At 35.5% G+C, this 17,237-nt stretch overlaps 1 protein-coding gene and 1 non-coding gene across 2 annotated transcripts; both read right to left on the bottom strand.

Moving 5' to 3' along the window:
• Positions 1-356: 356 nt before the first annotated feature.
• On the bottom strand, positions 357-13,919 carry LOC146163280 (meprin A subunit alpha-like). The gene is made up of 15 exons (XM_083383061.1): positions 13,088-13,919; positions 12,697-12,757; positions 12,336-12,407; positions 11,544-11,668; positions 10,289-10,398; positions 9,396-9,571; positions 8,383-8,485; positions 6,527-6,645; positions 5,518-5,673; positions 5,073-5,211; positions 4,157-4,317; positions 3,658-3,830; positions 1,910-2,131; positions 1,454-1,562; positions 357-568 (listed from the first exon to the last, which is right to left on the bottom strand). The coding sequence occupies exons 1-15, from the start codon at positions 13,136-13,138 to the stop codon at positions 357-359; spliced, it is 1,989 nt and encodes a 662-aa protein (XP_083239187.1). The 5' UTR covers positions 13,139-13,919.
• Positions 10,715-10,789, bottom strand: Trnap-cgg (transfer RNA proline (anticodon CGG)). Its single transcript has one exon. It is a non-coding gene; the product is annotated as a tRNA-Pro (tRNA).
• Positions 13,920-17,237: the final 3,318 nt, after the last annotated feature.

Raw genomic sequence — 17,237 nt, 5'->3', positions numbered from 1 at the left:
TTAATAATTATCGCAAATAACACGGTTTTATAAAAATGCATTCAAGTAGGATAGCACCTAAAAGTAAGTCAAATGATTGCGTAATTGACCAAAGTTCAAGTCAAGCCAATTTATTCAAGTCAAATCATTTTGCAAGAAGCATGTTTGTCGAGTAAAGTTTTTAAAATCAGTGCCTAAATTTCTGCTCAGCCAAGTCATTGACTTAAATACAAAAAAGGGCATATCTTTATGGAATCCGAAACCATTGTCAGCAGGTTTTTGCTCGTCCATCCATGTTATTAAACAGTAAAACTAAAATAAAAAAACAAGTGTGACCAGGATAGGATGTTTTTAAAGGAATATAGGCTATTCCTGACTTAAGTGATAACAAACTTGGACACTACCACGAAAAGCAATGTGGATCCGCAAAAGATGGACGAAGAAAGACCGGACCCACTGGATGTAGTTGGTGGCTGTGTCATCCTAACTGTTGTTGTGGTCGAAGTGCTGCTTGAAAAAGCGGTTGAGGTTGTCGTTTGAATTTCATTGGCCGTATCGTCAGGCAAAAGCTCTCGCAACTGGTTCGCAGCTTAAAAAGAAAAAAAAAATCAGGTATTACCGTATATCAAGTTTTTACCGTATATCAAGTTTTTACCGTATATCAAGTTTGCTGCTTCGAGGTAGTAAAATTCTAAAGTCTAAAAGGTAATTTATTTTAATATCTGTTTTTATCTTCAATATGTATAATTGCTTTGGCTAAATTTTATTTTACATTAATATATATTTTTACCAGTGTTGTAATGACTTAAGTCATTTTCTTGACTTAAGTCACTGTTTTAAAATGACTTGACTTGACTAGAATCTTTCGGACAATTGACTTTGGATGAGTTTTCATTAACAATTTTTTATAAAATTCGGTTATATATATTAATTTTTTTACAAAAAAAAACAATTCGCATGCTTTGTTTTGCGTGTTTTGTTTATAGTTGTTTAATTGCTCGTATCAAGTTAGTTTACCCATTTTAGTAGTTCAAGCTTTACTTTTATGACAAGGACTTGACTAGAAATTGACTTGCTATAATTATGACTTGAATGGGACTTGACTTGTGATTTATTGAAAAAGACTTGACTTGGACTTAGGCTATTTTACAAAAGAGTTGACTGGGACTAAAATCACTTTGAAAATACTTTTTTTCTTTTTTTTTTTTCTTTTTTTTTCCAATTAGCGTAATTTTGTTTGTTTACAGATTTATGTACTCGATTTTTAGGTTTATTCACAGTATGGTGATGCTAATTGTTTTTTTGATTTACAAATAGTATTTTTGTGTTTACGTAGTAAAATAGATAAAACTTATGTAATGTATCTACAATACATATATAAGGATGGAGCATGTCTGGATTTTCCTTTGATAAGGGCATATTGTATGTATGGTGTAGTTTTAGGATAAAATGGTGTTTAAGACTTGAAACTCACTCGTTACTTTGACAGACAACGTCAGTGCGTTGTTTTTGACGTAGACGCTCTTCGCTTCTGCAACGCTGAAGGTGTAGCTGCCTGCTATAATTCCCTGATTAATGATTCCCTGCGGAAGTGAAAAGACAACGCTGGAATATTAAACTGGAAGTGGTGTGTTAACATTAATGTTATAATGACTTAAGTCAATTACTTGCACTCTTTGTATCCAATATCCATTTACATTGCTATGAGAATAAATTCAAGTTGCAAATTAAACTAAATAATTGTGAATAATTAAATGTAATACTAGTCTATATTCTGGTTTTCAAAAATTAGTAATCACAATTCTAATCTTAATTAAGAAGCGTAAATGATCTAATTTGGAAAAACTGAAATGGTCTAACTTTAGTTCAAATATATTTTTAAAAGATAAATAATTCCAGTTGTCCAATTCTAATCACTACAGACGCGTACTTTTTCTGGTTTTTCCCATGCTTTTCCACCCTCTGCCTTTGCTTCTAAATATAGAAACCGATTTGATTGTTTTGTGACGTCAGTTTGCGGATCCATCATCGCTATTCTGATTACTCGGTTGTGGAACGGCCAGGACAGGGTGTCTACGTAGTAATTGTGGGTCAAGTGAAGGAACAACGTCATGAAACCTTCGTTCGCCTGGAAATCTCCATTTGGATAAACCTGAAACAAAATTATGTTGTTTCTAACTAGGGCGATTATTTTTTAAATTGTCAAAAAAAGTGAAAATAGTGTCAAAATTTACACGTTTGGTCAAAATTTGTCAAAATTATTCCAAGTCAAAATCGATTAAAAATGCATATAAATCGTTTAGCCTACAAAAAAAAAAAAAAACTATATTCATCTTTTTAAAATTGTCGTTCAGTTAAAATTTTAGGTATACACGAGCTTGCATAATAATTAACCACTCAGGCCTGGTTTATCGCATTAGGCTCCGCGACAATAAGTTGTTTAAATCAATGTAGGCTATTTCTATTAGGTCAAAAAATATATTTTTAGGTCAAATTTCTTGTTTTTTAAATAAAAAAATAATCGCCCTATTACCTATACAGGTTAAGGCAACCTGGGTGTTGGTTTAAAGCCCTTCTGTTTTTTACAGTACCGAAACAGTTATCAAAATTGAATTTGCGAGGAAGAAATAATATGGGAGACTAAATATAATAATAATACTTGACCACCCGAACCCAAATGCTAACTCGCACCCTAACCCAAAAACAATGCTAGCAATATAAGCACCGGACAAAAATGTGTTCGGATTTTAATCAATCGCCCTGACCTGTGATGCAGTAAATAAAAGAATGACTTATTAAAACTAAATACCCCAATTATATCGGAATTTTTTTTTAATTCGGTCCTTTTATTTCAGCTTAAGTCATTTGCCTCAATAATTTTAGTTCAGTGGTGGTGTAAGTTTTTAGTTGCACACTAGTTCAGCACTACATCAAACGATAACGTTAGATTTCCTAAGATTACTTATTTTAGATTTCCCGTCATGACGTAACTTTGCCAGGTCATTAAAAAAGAGGTTTCAATCGTGCATATTATATGTGAATGAATTTTATAAAACCCTTATGAGTGGATTACTGAATATCCATTTATATTAGTGACGTAGATGGGTGGAACTCCGAGTCGGAGTCGGACTCGGGACAAAATTGCACATTTGGCACGAGTCAGGTTAATTTTTTGGGCCGGAGATGGACTCAGGAGAGGGTTATTTTAAACCGACTCTACAGCGCTGTTTTAAAACCAAAATGATACCCCACAAGTGCTGTAATGTCTGAAGTCAATGACTTGACTTGACTTAAGTCACTGTTTTCAATTGAAAAATGTCTTTTGTCAAAAATTCAATGTTTTTAAGACAAATTACTTGACTCTAAGTATTTTGGACAATTGGATTGCTTTGGACTTAAGTCATTTTGTCAAGTATTGTGGGCTAGAATTACATTTTTTAATACAATTGGATGTTTATCTGAATTTGTGCACGTAAAATAATTTTCTTGTTGACCATTACGTTTTTGGTCATTTTTAGTTGAGATATTTTTAGTTGATTTTAAATGAATTGACTGAGACTTGTGATTTCATGCAAAAAGTCTTGCCTTAAGTTATGTTTTAAACGACTTGATCTTGACTTAGGTCATTTCAAAATGACTTGTTTACAACATTGACTCACACCGTCCACATTTACTTACAGACAACACGAAAGAATATCCATCGTCGGTATACATCACTGGAGAATAGAAACCACTGCCTTTCGCATATTTTCCCCAAACGCTCGACATATCGTGGATCGTGAAGTATGACGTATCGCAGGCCCCGTCTGTTATACTGACGTCATCGATTGCTATTACGTCAAGTTGTGAACCTGCAGTTTGATATAAGCACAGCGTAAAATACAATTCGCTTGAATTTGTGAACGTTCGTTCTACCGGAACTGTTTAATATAAATTAAAACTGTCGCAATAGTGAAGTCAATTGTAAAAGGCGCAAAGTTGATTTTTTTTTATTTTATGATTTTGTTCTTACAACATTGACAAATAAATTTTGCTGAAAAAAATGTTGACAAAATCAAATTTGTTGTCAATATGTTGAAAAAACATGACTTCCCTGTAAAAATTGTGACAATGTTAACTTGTCTTTAACATTTTAACAAAATCGGATTTTAAGTGTACAAGTTCCACAGCGTTTTACCTGAAGTTGCGAATAGTCCCAACTTGTAGTAACTCGGTGCTTGAATGGTGCGACGATAAATATTCCAAGTTCGAGGAACGTAGTTGGAGACCATGCCTTCGTCTGTTATTTCATTGCTGTTAATCTCTCCCGTGGTTGTGTTAAACTTAGCGTAGCTAACTCTGTATATTTAGAAACAGAACACGACAGTTAGTACCCGGAGGCCAGGACAAATAAATATAAAAAAAAAATATACAAATACAATTATTTTGTCTCAGTTGAAATCATTTTAATTCTCCCGTGGTTGGGTTAAGTTTTCTGTTTCTATAACTCTGTATATTACTAGAAACAGTCAGTTAAAAATAACCCAAGAGCCAACTACCGAGCTCGTCTCTGGCCAAAAAAGTCAACCCGATCCCGAGTTTAAATTCGGCCAAATTTGCGATTTTGCCAATCCCAAGTCCGACTCAGATCATACAGCCGTATTCCTCCCCTTTACGTAACTAATTGAGGTGGGTATTTAGCAATCCACTTATTGGGGTTACAAAAAAATTCATCCACCCACAAATGTTCATATATTTGGAAGATTTTGCACCATTAAGCTATTCAAACTTTTTAAATGGAGAGTGCGCTGTTCAAAACACAATCAGGCTGGAGTGTCTGAAACATTTTACACAGTGACCCTAAACATTTTTTTGGTTTACCAAAGGATGACGTCATAAAACAAATAAAATTTAAAATCCTGTGGTTTTAGTAAAACTCTAGCGTAAATATATAACTATAGATGGGTTTACCGGGTTTATTTTAAAGGCGTTTCTTTAAAGAGTTTTATGTCCTTAAAAATTTCATCACACTTTTAAAATATTGCACAAAGACTTATGAGGCTTTCTTGGACCCAAAAAGCTGGTTCCCTGCGAATAAGGTATTTTTTGCAAACCTTATCTGAGTATACGAATTGGCAGTTTGGTCGACGTAGAATGAAAACTGCAGACACTGTTTGTCATCCTTGGAGATGTAGTAGGGTGACCACATAGTTTCATTATTCAGCAAAAAACTACTGAAAACCATGAAATGACCTGAAAAATGTAAATGGAAATATCAAAATAAATAATCCCGGCCACTAGCTTTAATTTTTTATTATTTAACCATTGGATTAGCATATTAAATCCAGGTACCACTAATATTTAATTCCGTATGTTTCTATTATATTGGTTCTATATTAGTGTCTAATGTTAAGAAATAGTAAAACATGTAACCAAATAACGACAAAAACGACAATGCGGTTGTCTGTTGTGAAGAATCTTTAACACCTTATCTTTTTCTCCCAAAATAGTTTTTTTTTAATTTAAAAACATTCCACAATGGCCTTTCGTTGCATTAACCTCTTCCGTTTTGTCCGAATGTTGCGTCACTTTTCGGGTTCGCTTGGTCTGACGTCATCACAGCCGGTTGTCGTGTCCAGCCGTACGTCTTGATGACGTAACCGCATATGTCAGGGTCTTCAAAATCGCAGACGTAGGAGAAGCGCGAGGTGTCGCCTGGGATATATTCATATAAGTTGAGTAGCAGGGCCGAAACTTTGCGAATAATAGCGGTAGGAAAAGTGGGGTAAAGTGACACGAGGGATAAATTAAAGTTAGGGCTTGGCAAGGGTCATGTTCACTATAGGGGTTAGGGTTCAGTACCAGGGAACATTAATGGCCTGTGAGCGCGTTGGTCAGGGGACAGTAATAGGTTAGGAGATATTAGTGGTCAGGGGTCAGCGGGGGTCATGTGTCCGCAGGGGTCAGTAAGGCCAGGGCACAGTTGAGGTCAGGGGACACTTAGGTTCAGGGGTAAAGGGACAGTATGGGTATAAAGGTCAGTGTCAGCGTGGGTCAGAAAAATAAAGGTCAGTGTCAGCGTGGGTCAGGGGATAGTGAGAGGTTAGAAGACTTTAGGGTTCAGGGGTCAGCAGGGCTCATGTGTAAGCAAGGGTCTGGGGTGAGTAGGTCAGGGTTCAGTATGGGTTCAGTATGGGTCAGGGGACAGTAAAGGTCAGTGTCAGCAAGGGCAAGGGATCAGCAGGGGAAACAGAAGAGACAGAAAAAAACTTTTTTCTTGTAGTGCTCTGAGAAGTGTTCGGATACAGAAGAGGTCAGGAGGTCATGGGTCAACAGCTAGGGGCCAGGAGAGAGAAGAGGGTTTGTATGTTTGCTTCAAAGGTTTGTATGTCGAGTTATCATCCTAGCATCGACAATGCACCAAAACCAGGATGTAATCGGCTCCAATCTGATATTATCTGACATTTTCCAAGAAAAGTAACACTAACTGGAATTTTTTTTTAATTCACTCTTTTTCTGCGGAAAGGTACAAGCGAATTTACCAAAGTCACTAATTGTAAAAACTCACTGCAGCTGTAGTGTCTGTTTATCTTTGTGACGTCACCCTCGCTAAAACCATGTCGTTGACCAATCACAGACTGGAATTCCGAATAACGGGTCTGTATCGTTGTTAGGCCATATTCCTTTCTAAAGAATAAAAACATGATTTTTTGAAATTTTCATCGTTTTTTTGATAAACGCTGACAAAAGAGGATTTAACATAACTGAGGTAATAATTATAAAGTTTATAATAGATACAATACTGGGTATCAACAGTATATTAGTATTAGTAAAGATGTCCAACACTTAACATTTTATTCCGATACCGATATCCGACACTTTTGACAAAAAGTATCGCGTTCCGATCCAACACCGCATGACGTCATTACTATATGCTCACACAAGTAACAAAGATAAAATTACAAAAACCTTTAAAAAATATTTTTTACAGGTTACAAAATTCGCTTGAGCACTAAACGTTTAGATACATATAGCTTATACCCTTCTTTTTTAGATGAGTTTACCTTTTAATGTAGAAAAGCTACGTTCGATCGAGAAACACGGCTTAAATTTCTAAAATAATTTGGTATCGCATCGATACCACTAGTATTGCTACCAATGCGACTGTAGGGTACGTATTGTTATTTGTTGGTATTATACGAAACTAAGTTTATAGAACCAACTTAATGACGTGACGCAAACGCAGACCTGGCCCCATTAAACATTTGACCGTGTCTATAAACAAGTAACACGGAGATGTTACGCGTTAACACGCCTCTGCTAAATGCTTCTATGGGCAGACGATGTGTACAAAAGCAGTGGGATTAAGCCAAACGAGGCTAACGAAACTTAACCAACTGAACGTAACTGGAACTGACTGGATCTCAACTTAACCAAATGAAATAACGGACAGAAGTTATTATGCTTGACCGTTGGTACTGTGCTTTGACCTTAAGGTATTCCTGTAAGTTGATTGCAGACCCTTGAAGATAATTGAAAGGTTAAAAGGAAAGTCATACCGGATGTCGCTTTTACATTTCTTACGGCCCGAAAAGTTAAATTTAGTTTTACCTTTTAATAATTTCCTAGTACTTGGTGTGTACCCTCCATCAGATTCGGAATTTTGTAAAAAAAATTCTAAACTTTTTGGGACACCGTTTCACATTTCAGAATAAATAAGTTTTCTCTTATCCGGACTTTAGTACGTTCATATAACCAACGGAGGTTGGATCATATATTTTACAAACGAAAAAGGGCATTTGACAGCCCCGGAGATTAATGCATAACAGCAGTTCAAAGGTTGATAATGAATTCCAAAGCCGAAAAGGTGGAGTAAATGGACATCATGATTATGACTATTTCGATACGAACTTATTATTATCTTTCAGTTAATGGCTACTCGAGTCGTAATCTATCCAAGACTGTAGTCCGGAATTGAATGTTGACACCTTATTAACATTTTATAAGTGTTGCTTTGATTTACTCCGTAGTCACATTAATTGATGGTGATTCTAGTGCGTATTGAAACGTCTATAATATAGACGGCTGGGGTGATTTTGCATAATTTTCACTGAACAAACAGTTGTCGAATTTGATTTAAATCAAACATTATTAAAATTAGTAAATAACAATCTTAGAACTTGCGTACATTATGCACAGATCTGCTATGTAGACTGATAATGAATTAAAAAGCCAAAGAGGTCGAGTAGATCGACATCATCTTGATATAGACTCTATATGATTTAAATCAAATTCGACAACTGTTTGTTCAGTGAAAATTATGCAAAATCACCCCAGCAGTCACAACAATTGGATTACCATAAAAAATAGAAGAGATCAAGTAGGCCAGCAATATTTCTCAATTCAGACAAACGTTAAACTTACGCGAAAGCGTTGCCTCCATAGTGCATGACCGAATAGTAATCGTACGGAACTCGGTGGTCGTCCGATTTAGTGTACTTTAGCTTGTCGAAGTTGTGCGCATTATCTGAAGAAACCAGAACAGGGCAAGATCACACAAAATGAACTTTGAAGTGAAACTTATCGATAAAAGAAATGTGTAATATTTCAGTAGCCCACATTGGTGACATACCGTACCTGTAATGATTTGCGAAAGCCAAGACAATAACCGGGACCTGGGAAAAATTCCTTTTTCGTAAATTTCTTTACAAAATCAAGACGATAAAACAATAATTTTTTTTTTAAAGCGATATAACAATAATTTTTTATTGCCGTTTGCAGTTAAATTTGAGTGCAAGCCGATAAACCAGCCTAGGAGTACCAACACCGTTTACTACAGCAAAATGACAACCACCCACTTCCTCTAAAAATAAAGCTGCCGCGGTTGATACGCAACCCCACGATTTCTGTGCGGGAAACAGTGTTGTAAACAGGTCGTTTTGAAATGACTGAGGCCCGTTCAAGTCGTTTTTAAACTCACCTAAGTCCAAGTCAAGTCTTTTTGAATGAATACCTGGTCCACGTCATGAGTTAAACAATAACTCAACTAAAAAATAGCAAAAACCCAACATATATCAAACGCTAGTTGTTTTACATGCAAAATTGACCCCCCCCAAAAAAAAAACTAAAAAATTGTTTTATGAAATACTTAATTTTGACTTAAATCATAACTCAATTATATCAGTTGAAGTCAAGCCGAATCTTCAAAAGACTTAAGTCGAGTCATTTTGCATCAAAGACTATAGTCCGTCAAAGTCATTTTGAAACGGCAACTGAAGTCATTACAACACTAGCGAGCAATAAGGTTTTTTTTTACATACTATACTTTTTACTTGTTCAAAGTAACTGTTAAAAATGTGGAGTTTACAATGAATAGCAATTTACAACACAGCTGTACACTTGAACAAGTTTTAAAGCCCACAAAAAAAAACATCCACCTTTTTTAATATTATCCAACATGATTCTCAAGTAAAGATCACGGTCCGCTCGTGATTGCTCGTGATAAAAGCCCAGTGCGTGCATGATCTCATGAATCACGGTGGGCATGGACTCACATCCCGAACCTAATGAAAGATCCTGCTCACCGCCAATTTTGCCCACTGAGGACCAGCACCTTCGAATATGAAAAGGGGATTGTTTAATTCAATTTTATAAGTTGTTAAAGGTATGCCAGTGTTTGAAAGTCTTTTTGAAATGACTTACAGGAAATTCCAGGCCAAATGATTTGCTAAATAACGCATGTTCGACAATTTAACTATTCCAAGAAATATTTTGCGCAGCAAAACCAATAGCAGGACAATTTTATGCCACAAGTTGAGCTGAATAACTATGTGTTTACTAAAAATGTTTCTAGTTTAAAAACTTAGGACTGTTGTTAAGTAATTTGACACGTCACAAGTAAAAACGTCAAGTAAAGTAATTTAAAAATAGTGGTACTAAAGTAAGACCACTAAATCAATAGAACACTGAGGTATGCGTTTTGTAGTCCAAGTCGAGGCATTTCTCAAGTATAGTTAAGTCCAGTTAAGTCATTTTGCCCCAAAATTAAGGGTTAATTACTGCGTTAACTCAAGTATAGTTTTAAAATAATGACCTAAGTGCAGTAAAGTCAGGGCATTAACTTGTTTCATACGACATAAGTCAAGTCAAATTTGTTTCAATATATAAAGTGTCAAGTATAGAAAAAGTCAAGTCAACTCATTGTGATCTAATTGCACCAAAATCAGGTCTTTGACCTAAGTCTTACGTCATTAGAACGCTGAGTTATGTTTCAACCCTGAACAATACGTATAAGCGGTAGGTTCAATGTTATCACAAACAATGTCTATACCCATCTAGTGGCTTAATGTGGATAAAGTCTTCTTCAGTTGTGTGATTAACGAAGCGGATGCAGGTCAACTTTTCAAACTCGCGAATTCCTTCCATGATCGTAGTTCGAGCCTTTAAAGAAAATAGCGCAAACGTTAAAATATATTTATTTTAAACGCAACGTTAAAATATTTTTCCAGGCTTGGTTCAAAACGCTCTAAGATTTTGAACATGGAGTAAAAGTTTAAAGCATATAATGGTTGTAGGTTGAAAGACACAAACAAACATATGTGTTTAGTAACATCTGTGATCTAGCCCCTCGGAAGTTGCTTTATGACCAACGATTACGGCTTCCGTATCAATAGTACACCGAAAAGCCATCGCAGACTCGCCGAATCTGTCGATCTATGATGCAAGCAGAGCAAGCCAGAAAAACAGAAAAACAACTGGCCTGCAGTGAGGTTCGAACTCACGACCTCCGGTCAAGCCGAGACCGTCACTCTACCAACTGAGCTATGCAGGCTCAGAGAGGAGCGAGTCGAGAAACAAGGCCAGCAGGCCAGTTGTTTTTCTGGCTTGCTCTGCTTGCATCATAGATCGACAGATTCGGCGAGTCTGCGATGGCTTTTCGGTGTACTGGTTGAAGGTTGTAATAAAAATATCAAAGCCTATACAGAAGTTAGGTAGCATTTTAAACATTTTGAATATCCCAAGTGAAAAACCATCAGTAAGAAAGCACTAATAAAGTAAAAGAATTAACCTTGTCTACGCTAATGTTATTTAATTGATTATGTCCTATCCACATTTTTTCAAAACCAGATTAAGCAAACCATTTATTAGCTTCATAAAATATCGAATTTTTTTTTTGGCGGTGGTATTTTTGGGTATTTGAAGGATTTAATAAGGAAGATGCAGGACGGAAAAAAAGGTTTAAAAGCAGTGTTCAACTCTAAAACATTGAATAACTTCCCGACAACTAGGAAATTCGATAATAACCGATTGGAATGCGATACCAATTTTGTAGATTTGGTAATCGTCCTTTAAATTTGGAGATGCAACTACTCAATAACCCTCGAAAAGGTTAGAAACTGAAAATATGAATATTTGTGGCAATTTTTTGTATTTTACCCTAGTTTTTAAAATATGAATATTTGTGGCAATATTTTGTATTTTACCCTAGTTTACTCCGACGAACGATCAAAACTAATCTGAAACCATTAAAATCGCCTCAAAATACTCAATAAAATTGTTTCAGTCTGCATAAAAAGAGGGATCACCCGTAGAGAAAGTTTTTTGGAAAACTTTAAGGGAATCGGTAACTTCCAGAGGTAGGCTGGGTCTTTCCGGGCATTTCGGTTCCACGGTGGCCTCTGCACGATATCACTTCCTCGCATGTGCGTGTCTGAAAAAATACACCCATCGAACTGTTAATAACGTATTGAGACTTTTGTTGATACGACTGTCACAGTTACATATACTGGTTGCTTTTAAACTATTGACATCTACGATTGTTACGGTCACTTTTTGGTTGCTTTTATAATAGTCTTCGCAGCGTTTTTTTACCAGACAATATAGCTTTGACATAACAATATTCATTTGACCTTTCTTTAAATCTTAATTTTAAAAAAATTGTATGTAAACGCTATACGTGCGACCATATACGATAAAAATAAAGTGGTATAGGATGATTAAGAGCTTTGATAAAGGAAATGGACCACATAGATCTTTTCCAGATTTAAGCAAAACCGGTACTGTCACAATTTTTTTAAATATTCCTCTTTTTTAAATTTTTTGAAAAAAAAGGTATAGGTAGGTATTCAAAAACTTAGATGAACGGTATTTATCTTGCAATGAACAACTACAATATGTTCCATCATAGTTAAAACTGTTAAAAATCTCTAAATTCCGCTTTTAGAAGAAAATATTTATCGTAGCACGCATCTAAACCAACTTTATCCCCAATTACAACCAGGCTACCTACGTTTAAATTAAAAACAGAGAGAAAAACGAGCCCCCAAATGAGCTAAACATTTTCGGAGCTGTCAAAAACAGCCACGTTGTTGTCATACCTTTGTTGATTTCTGGAATCGAATGTTCCGTACTGTCTTCAGCGATAACATTATTCCCCGTAGGATCCACACCTAAATGTGAGTAAAAGTTAGAAAGATTTATCAAGAACCCCTTTGGGACTCGAAGTCGATTAATAACTTTGCAGAAAAAACAAAATGTAAGTCAATAGTCAACAGAAGAACGAAGACGATTAATAGGATATTGCATCCAGGTTGGGCAAACTGATTAGAAAGTCTTGGAACCAGTAGTTAAATTTGCTATTAGGGTACAAAGGCGAGATTTGAAGTACAGTAGACAATGTCGCCGCCTACAGATTGATTTAAATATAAGCTGACAAATTCTTATAAGGTGATACTTTACCTTCAAAAATGTTTAGCGATCCTTCTGAACCGCTGAAGTCAACCCCTTTAGCTTCCATGCTCTGCGTATAAAAGACAATTCCAGGCATTTCAAAACAAACTACAGAGTGTAATAATATTTCTTTACTCAGTCCTAAAAGTGTCCTTAATAGGATTGACTGTTCGTTCCTCTTATCAACCCACATTAATCAAGTTGTGCAGTTACATGTACTATTTCTTTGCGCTATTTAAAAATGAAAAATATCATAGGCAATCACACCACAAACGGCGACAATAAACGCTGTTGAGTTTGTGGTCAATCTTTTGCAAAAAGTTTTTATTTATATGCTGACCTTGCAGTCAATGACACTTATTTTTGGATTTACGTGGTTTAAAATCATGCAATATCTTACCATAAGTAGTAGAGAAAGAGTCCAACAAAAGAAAATAGAGTGTGACGCCATCTTCTGTGTTTCTCGAAAATGTGTAAACAGCACAGGTTAAAGGCAATTGGAGACTTAACAAAAATACGTTTTACGTACAGAAAAATATAATTAAAGTTAAACGTTTTTAGGTCGTGGCATGATTTTGGATGTGTTATATTTAGGCTCGCTTAGAGTAAATAAATGTGATTTATTTCTGTTTCAGGAAAAGCGCTTCTCGTAGAATAGCTAAGCAGTATATCAGCAGAGGATTAAAAGAGAGTTGAAATCTTTATAACATCGTCATAAAAATCCTAAAACTTAATTTCACGTCAAATGGAATTGATCTTTCTTGTTGTTTTTGTCAGTTTCAGAAAAATAGTAAAAAGTGACCCCCCAGGTTAATCAATACGGCACAGGTTCGCAAATCTGGTTGAACTATTAACTTTGTCGCGTTAATGCATTTTGTCATATAAAGATTGTGAAAGTTCTAGAATCTTTTTCACTAGAGTTGCAAAATTTTAACCAGTTGCATAGAGCAGTGCTTCTTAAACTTTTTTAGTTTTGTTCACCCCTAGCATTTATCTCCAGATTTCATTCACATTTGTTTCATGATATGATAAAACTATCTTGTCTATATATAACAGCACAAAATGACTTTGGTTGTTTTGATTTTTGTTAAAATCAACTCAAGCTCAGTTTTACCAATGCAAATCAACAATTTCTCGAGTCCAGAGATACAGCTACAAAAGCACAAAACACAGTCACCAAATGTTTGTACTTATACACCCAAGGCAAACCAATTTCACTATTGCAATAAGCAAAACAAAACACCAAAAAACAACAGTTCAGTAGTCGATTTACTGCACAGCTATCATCCATTTCTGACGGTTCACCCTTATTCACCCCCTTTGGCTGGTTCACCCCTGCAAAAATTTTGTTCACCCTGGGGTGAACCATTCACTTGTTTCAGAAACACTGGCATAGAGGACGGTTTTCGTTCTCATGCTTAAGGTTTGTCTTCAAAGCAGATAACAATAGAGGACTTTATTAGGTAATAGCAATATAACCTTATGATTTAATTAGTAAAATCACCTTATGAAAAACTGTAAAGCGACCTGGGAAGCTCATTTTATGGCACTTTATCGCTTTTCAAATTATTAAAATAAACCTTTTTTTTCTAATAGATATTTGTTAAATTGCTAAATGATCACATCTGTTATTAAAAGCGTTTAGTGCCCCTGGTTTAGATTAAAGGAACGATTTGCTGGGCTCGAAAACTTTGGGGTAGAACAACAACATAATTGGTAGGTCAACAATATATCCGCCCAAAGATTTAAAGCTCATTTTGACCTGATCGTTTATCTTAATTGCGAAGGCGTTTTCCAAATGCCGTTTCTTTCAAATCACGTTTTAGTATTGTCATCATTTTGAGCATAATTTGGCTTGCCGCCAAATTTCCTAAACCTAAAAAGTGCTCCACATGCCTAAATAGTGCGGCTTTATTTAGGACCAAAATTAGAGGCAAAACTATGTGATAAACACATCCAGGTCAATAGGCGACGCAGTGGTTGCCGGTAAAACACTACTAACCTGCTACTTTATACAACACTGGCAACAATAGCTTAACTAGGCCGTTCAGAAAAAGTCGAAACCCTTAGACTTGACGTTCTTCAGAATGCGATGTCACATGCAGTGTTCTACACCATGCATATACATCCTCCTCTAGTTATGGCGAGGTCTACAGGTTAGGTTTCGCTTTTTATAACCCACGAAGACATGCGATCGAAACGAGTGTGCCGAATTCGGGAAACTTTCAGCGAAAAAGGCCACGAAACCCTTACCATTGCAAATTTACCTCAGTTTCGGTTCTTGTTGAGCTTATGCATCATCCACACTGTGCTTTTTTTTATAAATTACGAAAGAAAACGCAAATGCCGCCTTTTGCGCCGTCTAATAGCACAACGAGAACACATAAGTTTGATAAACCTTTTCATGGATTTTCGATATTATCAGATCAGGCCCAATTAGCGATATTGTATGAGTTTTATTTTAGTTACTTTTCCGATTCATATCAAATTTTATTTTTTTGCCATGTTTTGTGATTAAAGTGGCGTTTTATTCCTAGAGTTGAAAACTTGCTGGGAAACATAAAAACGATTACTTAACTAAAGTAGAGGCCTGGTTTCTCAAGGACTTTGCTTCAATAACGTTGATAATATGGTCTTCTAAGGTTTAACTGTTTGTTTATTTGATCTCAATTGGAACGTAATTGGTATCATTAAAAACGGTCGTAGTTTTTCAAAAATGTCGGATATTGAATTAAAATAAATGTATCGAAGGACCACGTTCATACATCACAACCTTGAAGAGTACACAACGTTTAATTAGTCCGAACAGTGCAGTACATCCCTAACTGTTATGGTAGAAGTGCACCAGAATAAAAAATAAAATAAAAATTCTTCCATGTTTTTAAACATTGTTGAATTTTCCTTTCATAAGGTTGCAGTTTTAAAATAGCTTGATACTGCATAATCAAGTTAAATGAATTATAATCTGCGCTCTAATATTTAGCGTCAATACTAAAAATGTCTTTTAAACCCCAGTTTTCATACTCCTGATGATTTTAGTAGCGAAATATATTTGTCATGTAACATCCAAACAAACGATGTTCGGTTTACTTCCGTCCTTATTTTTATAGTTATCATTGATGTGCAACCAGAATTTGTTTTACGTTACGCCATTCGGATTAAGGTAGATTCAGTTATTCGAAAGAAAATTCTGATTAAGTCCTAGTTTTATGACGAAATTTTGAACTTTTAATCTCTGAAAAACCAAATGTAATCCTCAGAACCAAAAAATGCAAACCCGTCCTAGGGGTAAGTCACCCCATTTTGACTTGTTTTCGAAACTATAGAATGTTTCGCATGAGAAGCGTTTCTAAATTCGGCTGCAAAGGAATTTCAAGGTACCAAAGCCACAAGATCAAGCTAATGCGTTGTGTAACCGCTTCAGCACGCTTGACGGAGTAAGAAAATGGGAGACCGTCAAACTCGTACAGATAAAAACACATAGCCTGCACAGAGCTGGTACATTGTGTTCAAAAGTAAGGCAAGACAATTCATTTCTGTTTTTATTTGTAAATAAAGGAAATACGTATGTCGGCACAGATTCTTAACACACAAAATTTTATATTAAAAGCAATAATGTAATGCCTTGTGCAATGACCATAACGTCTTTTGGACAAAATAACTTTGACTTCAATCGTTTTCTTTTTATTAAACAACTTGTTGTGAAACTAGGGTATTTAACTCAATTGTTCCACCCAACAACAGTTTGCTTAGTTACTATGTGTTAAGTTTTTGTTGGTTGCGTGTTAATCCCATTTGCCAGGATCGGACGAGTTCACCCCTTTCAATAGTTTAAAAATTTATGTTATTTTCAATGACTCAACCCGCGCTATTTGCAAATGAGTTCATCCTAACTTGAGTGATTTCGAAACGACTTGTTTTCAACAATACTACTGAGCAAAGAAGTGACGTAACTTTGAGTGAACGGTTTTGTGGGGCACGAGTTTAACTGTTTAGTTGAAGCTTCTGACTCTCGTTTTAAGTTTGCTTTAGGGTTGCGTGCGTATATCTCGTTAGCCAACCACAAGACGTATAGGTTAATAGAATTGTATTATCTGATAAGCGAACAACCAGTTAAACTATAGAAGGCGGACAAGTTAGCATATAGCAGATGCTACTTGCAATATCAAAGTTGCGAACAGCAAGACGATAACTGAGAAGAAGTTTTTCTTTCGAGCAGCAGTCTTAAGTACACAAATCCCTGATAATGCAAGCCAGTAACTACTTTGCACTTTGGAGCGAGTAGGCAATAAATCTGTGGCATAAGAAAATACATCACAAAAGTTACTGTAAACACAATCTCTTAGTCGGTAAATTATAGTCATGCGCTCTACAGTTTGATGGTCAAAAGTTTTTCATTTTTAATAATTGAATTTATATTTTAGCTACACACTTTAAATTTTAATTGAATTTAAACTGTACATTGAATCTAAAGCTCAGGCATAACACAGTTCTATCATTTTCAAGATGTCTTTCTTATACTTGTAATCATCTATTAATAACGTAAAAGT

The sequence above is a fragment of the Ascidiella aspersa genome, chromosome 2 (assembly GCF_963924565.1).
Source record: "Ascidiella aspersa chromosome 2, kaAscAspe10.2, whole genome shotgun sequence".
Classification (NCBI taxonomy): domain Eukaryota; kingdom Metazoa; phylum Chordata; class Ascidiacea; order Phlebobranchia; family Ascidiidae; genus Ascidiella; species Ascidiella aspersa.
Note: the sequence above shows the minus strand (reverse complement) of the source record. Positions and strands in the feature narration are given on the sequence as shown.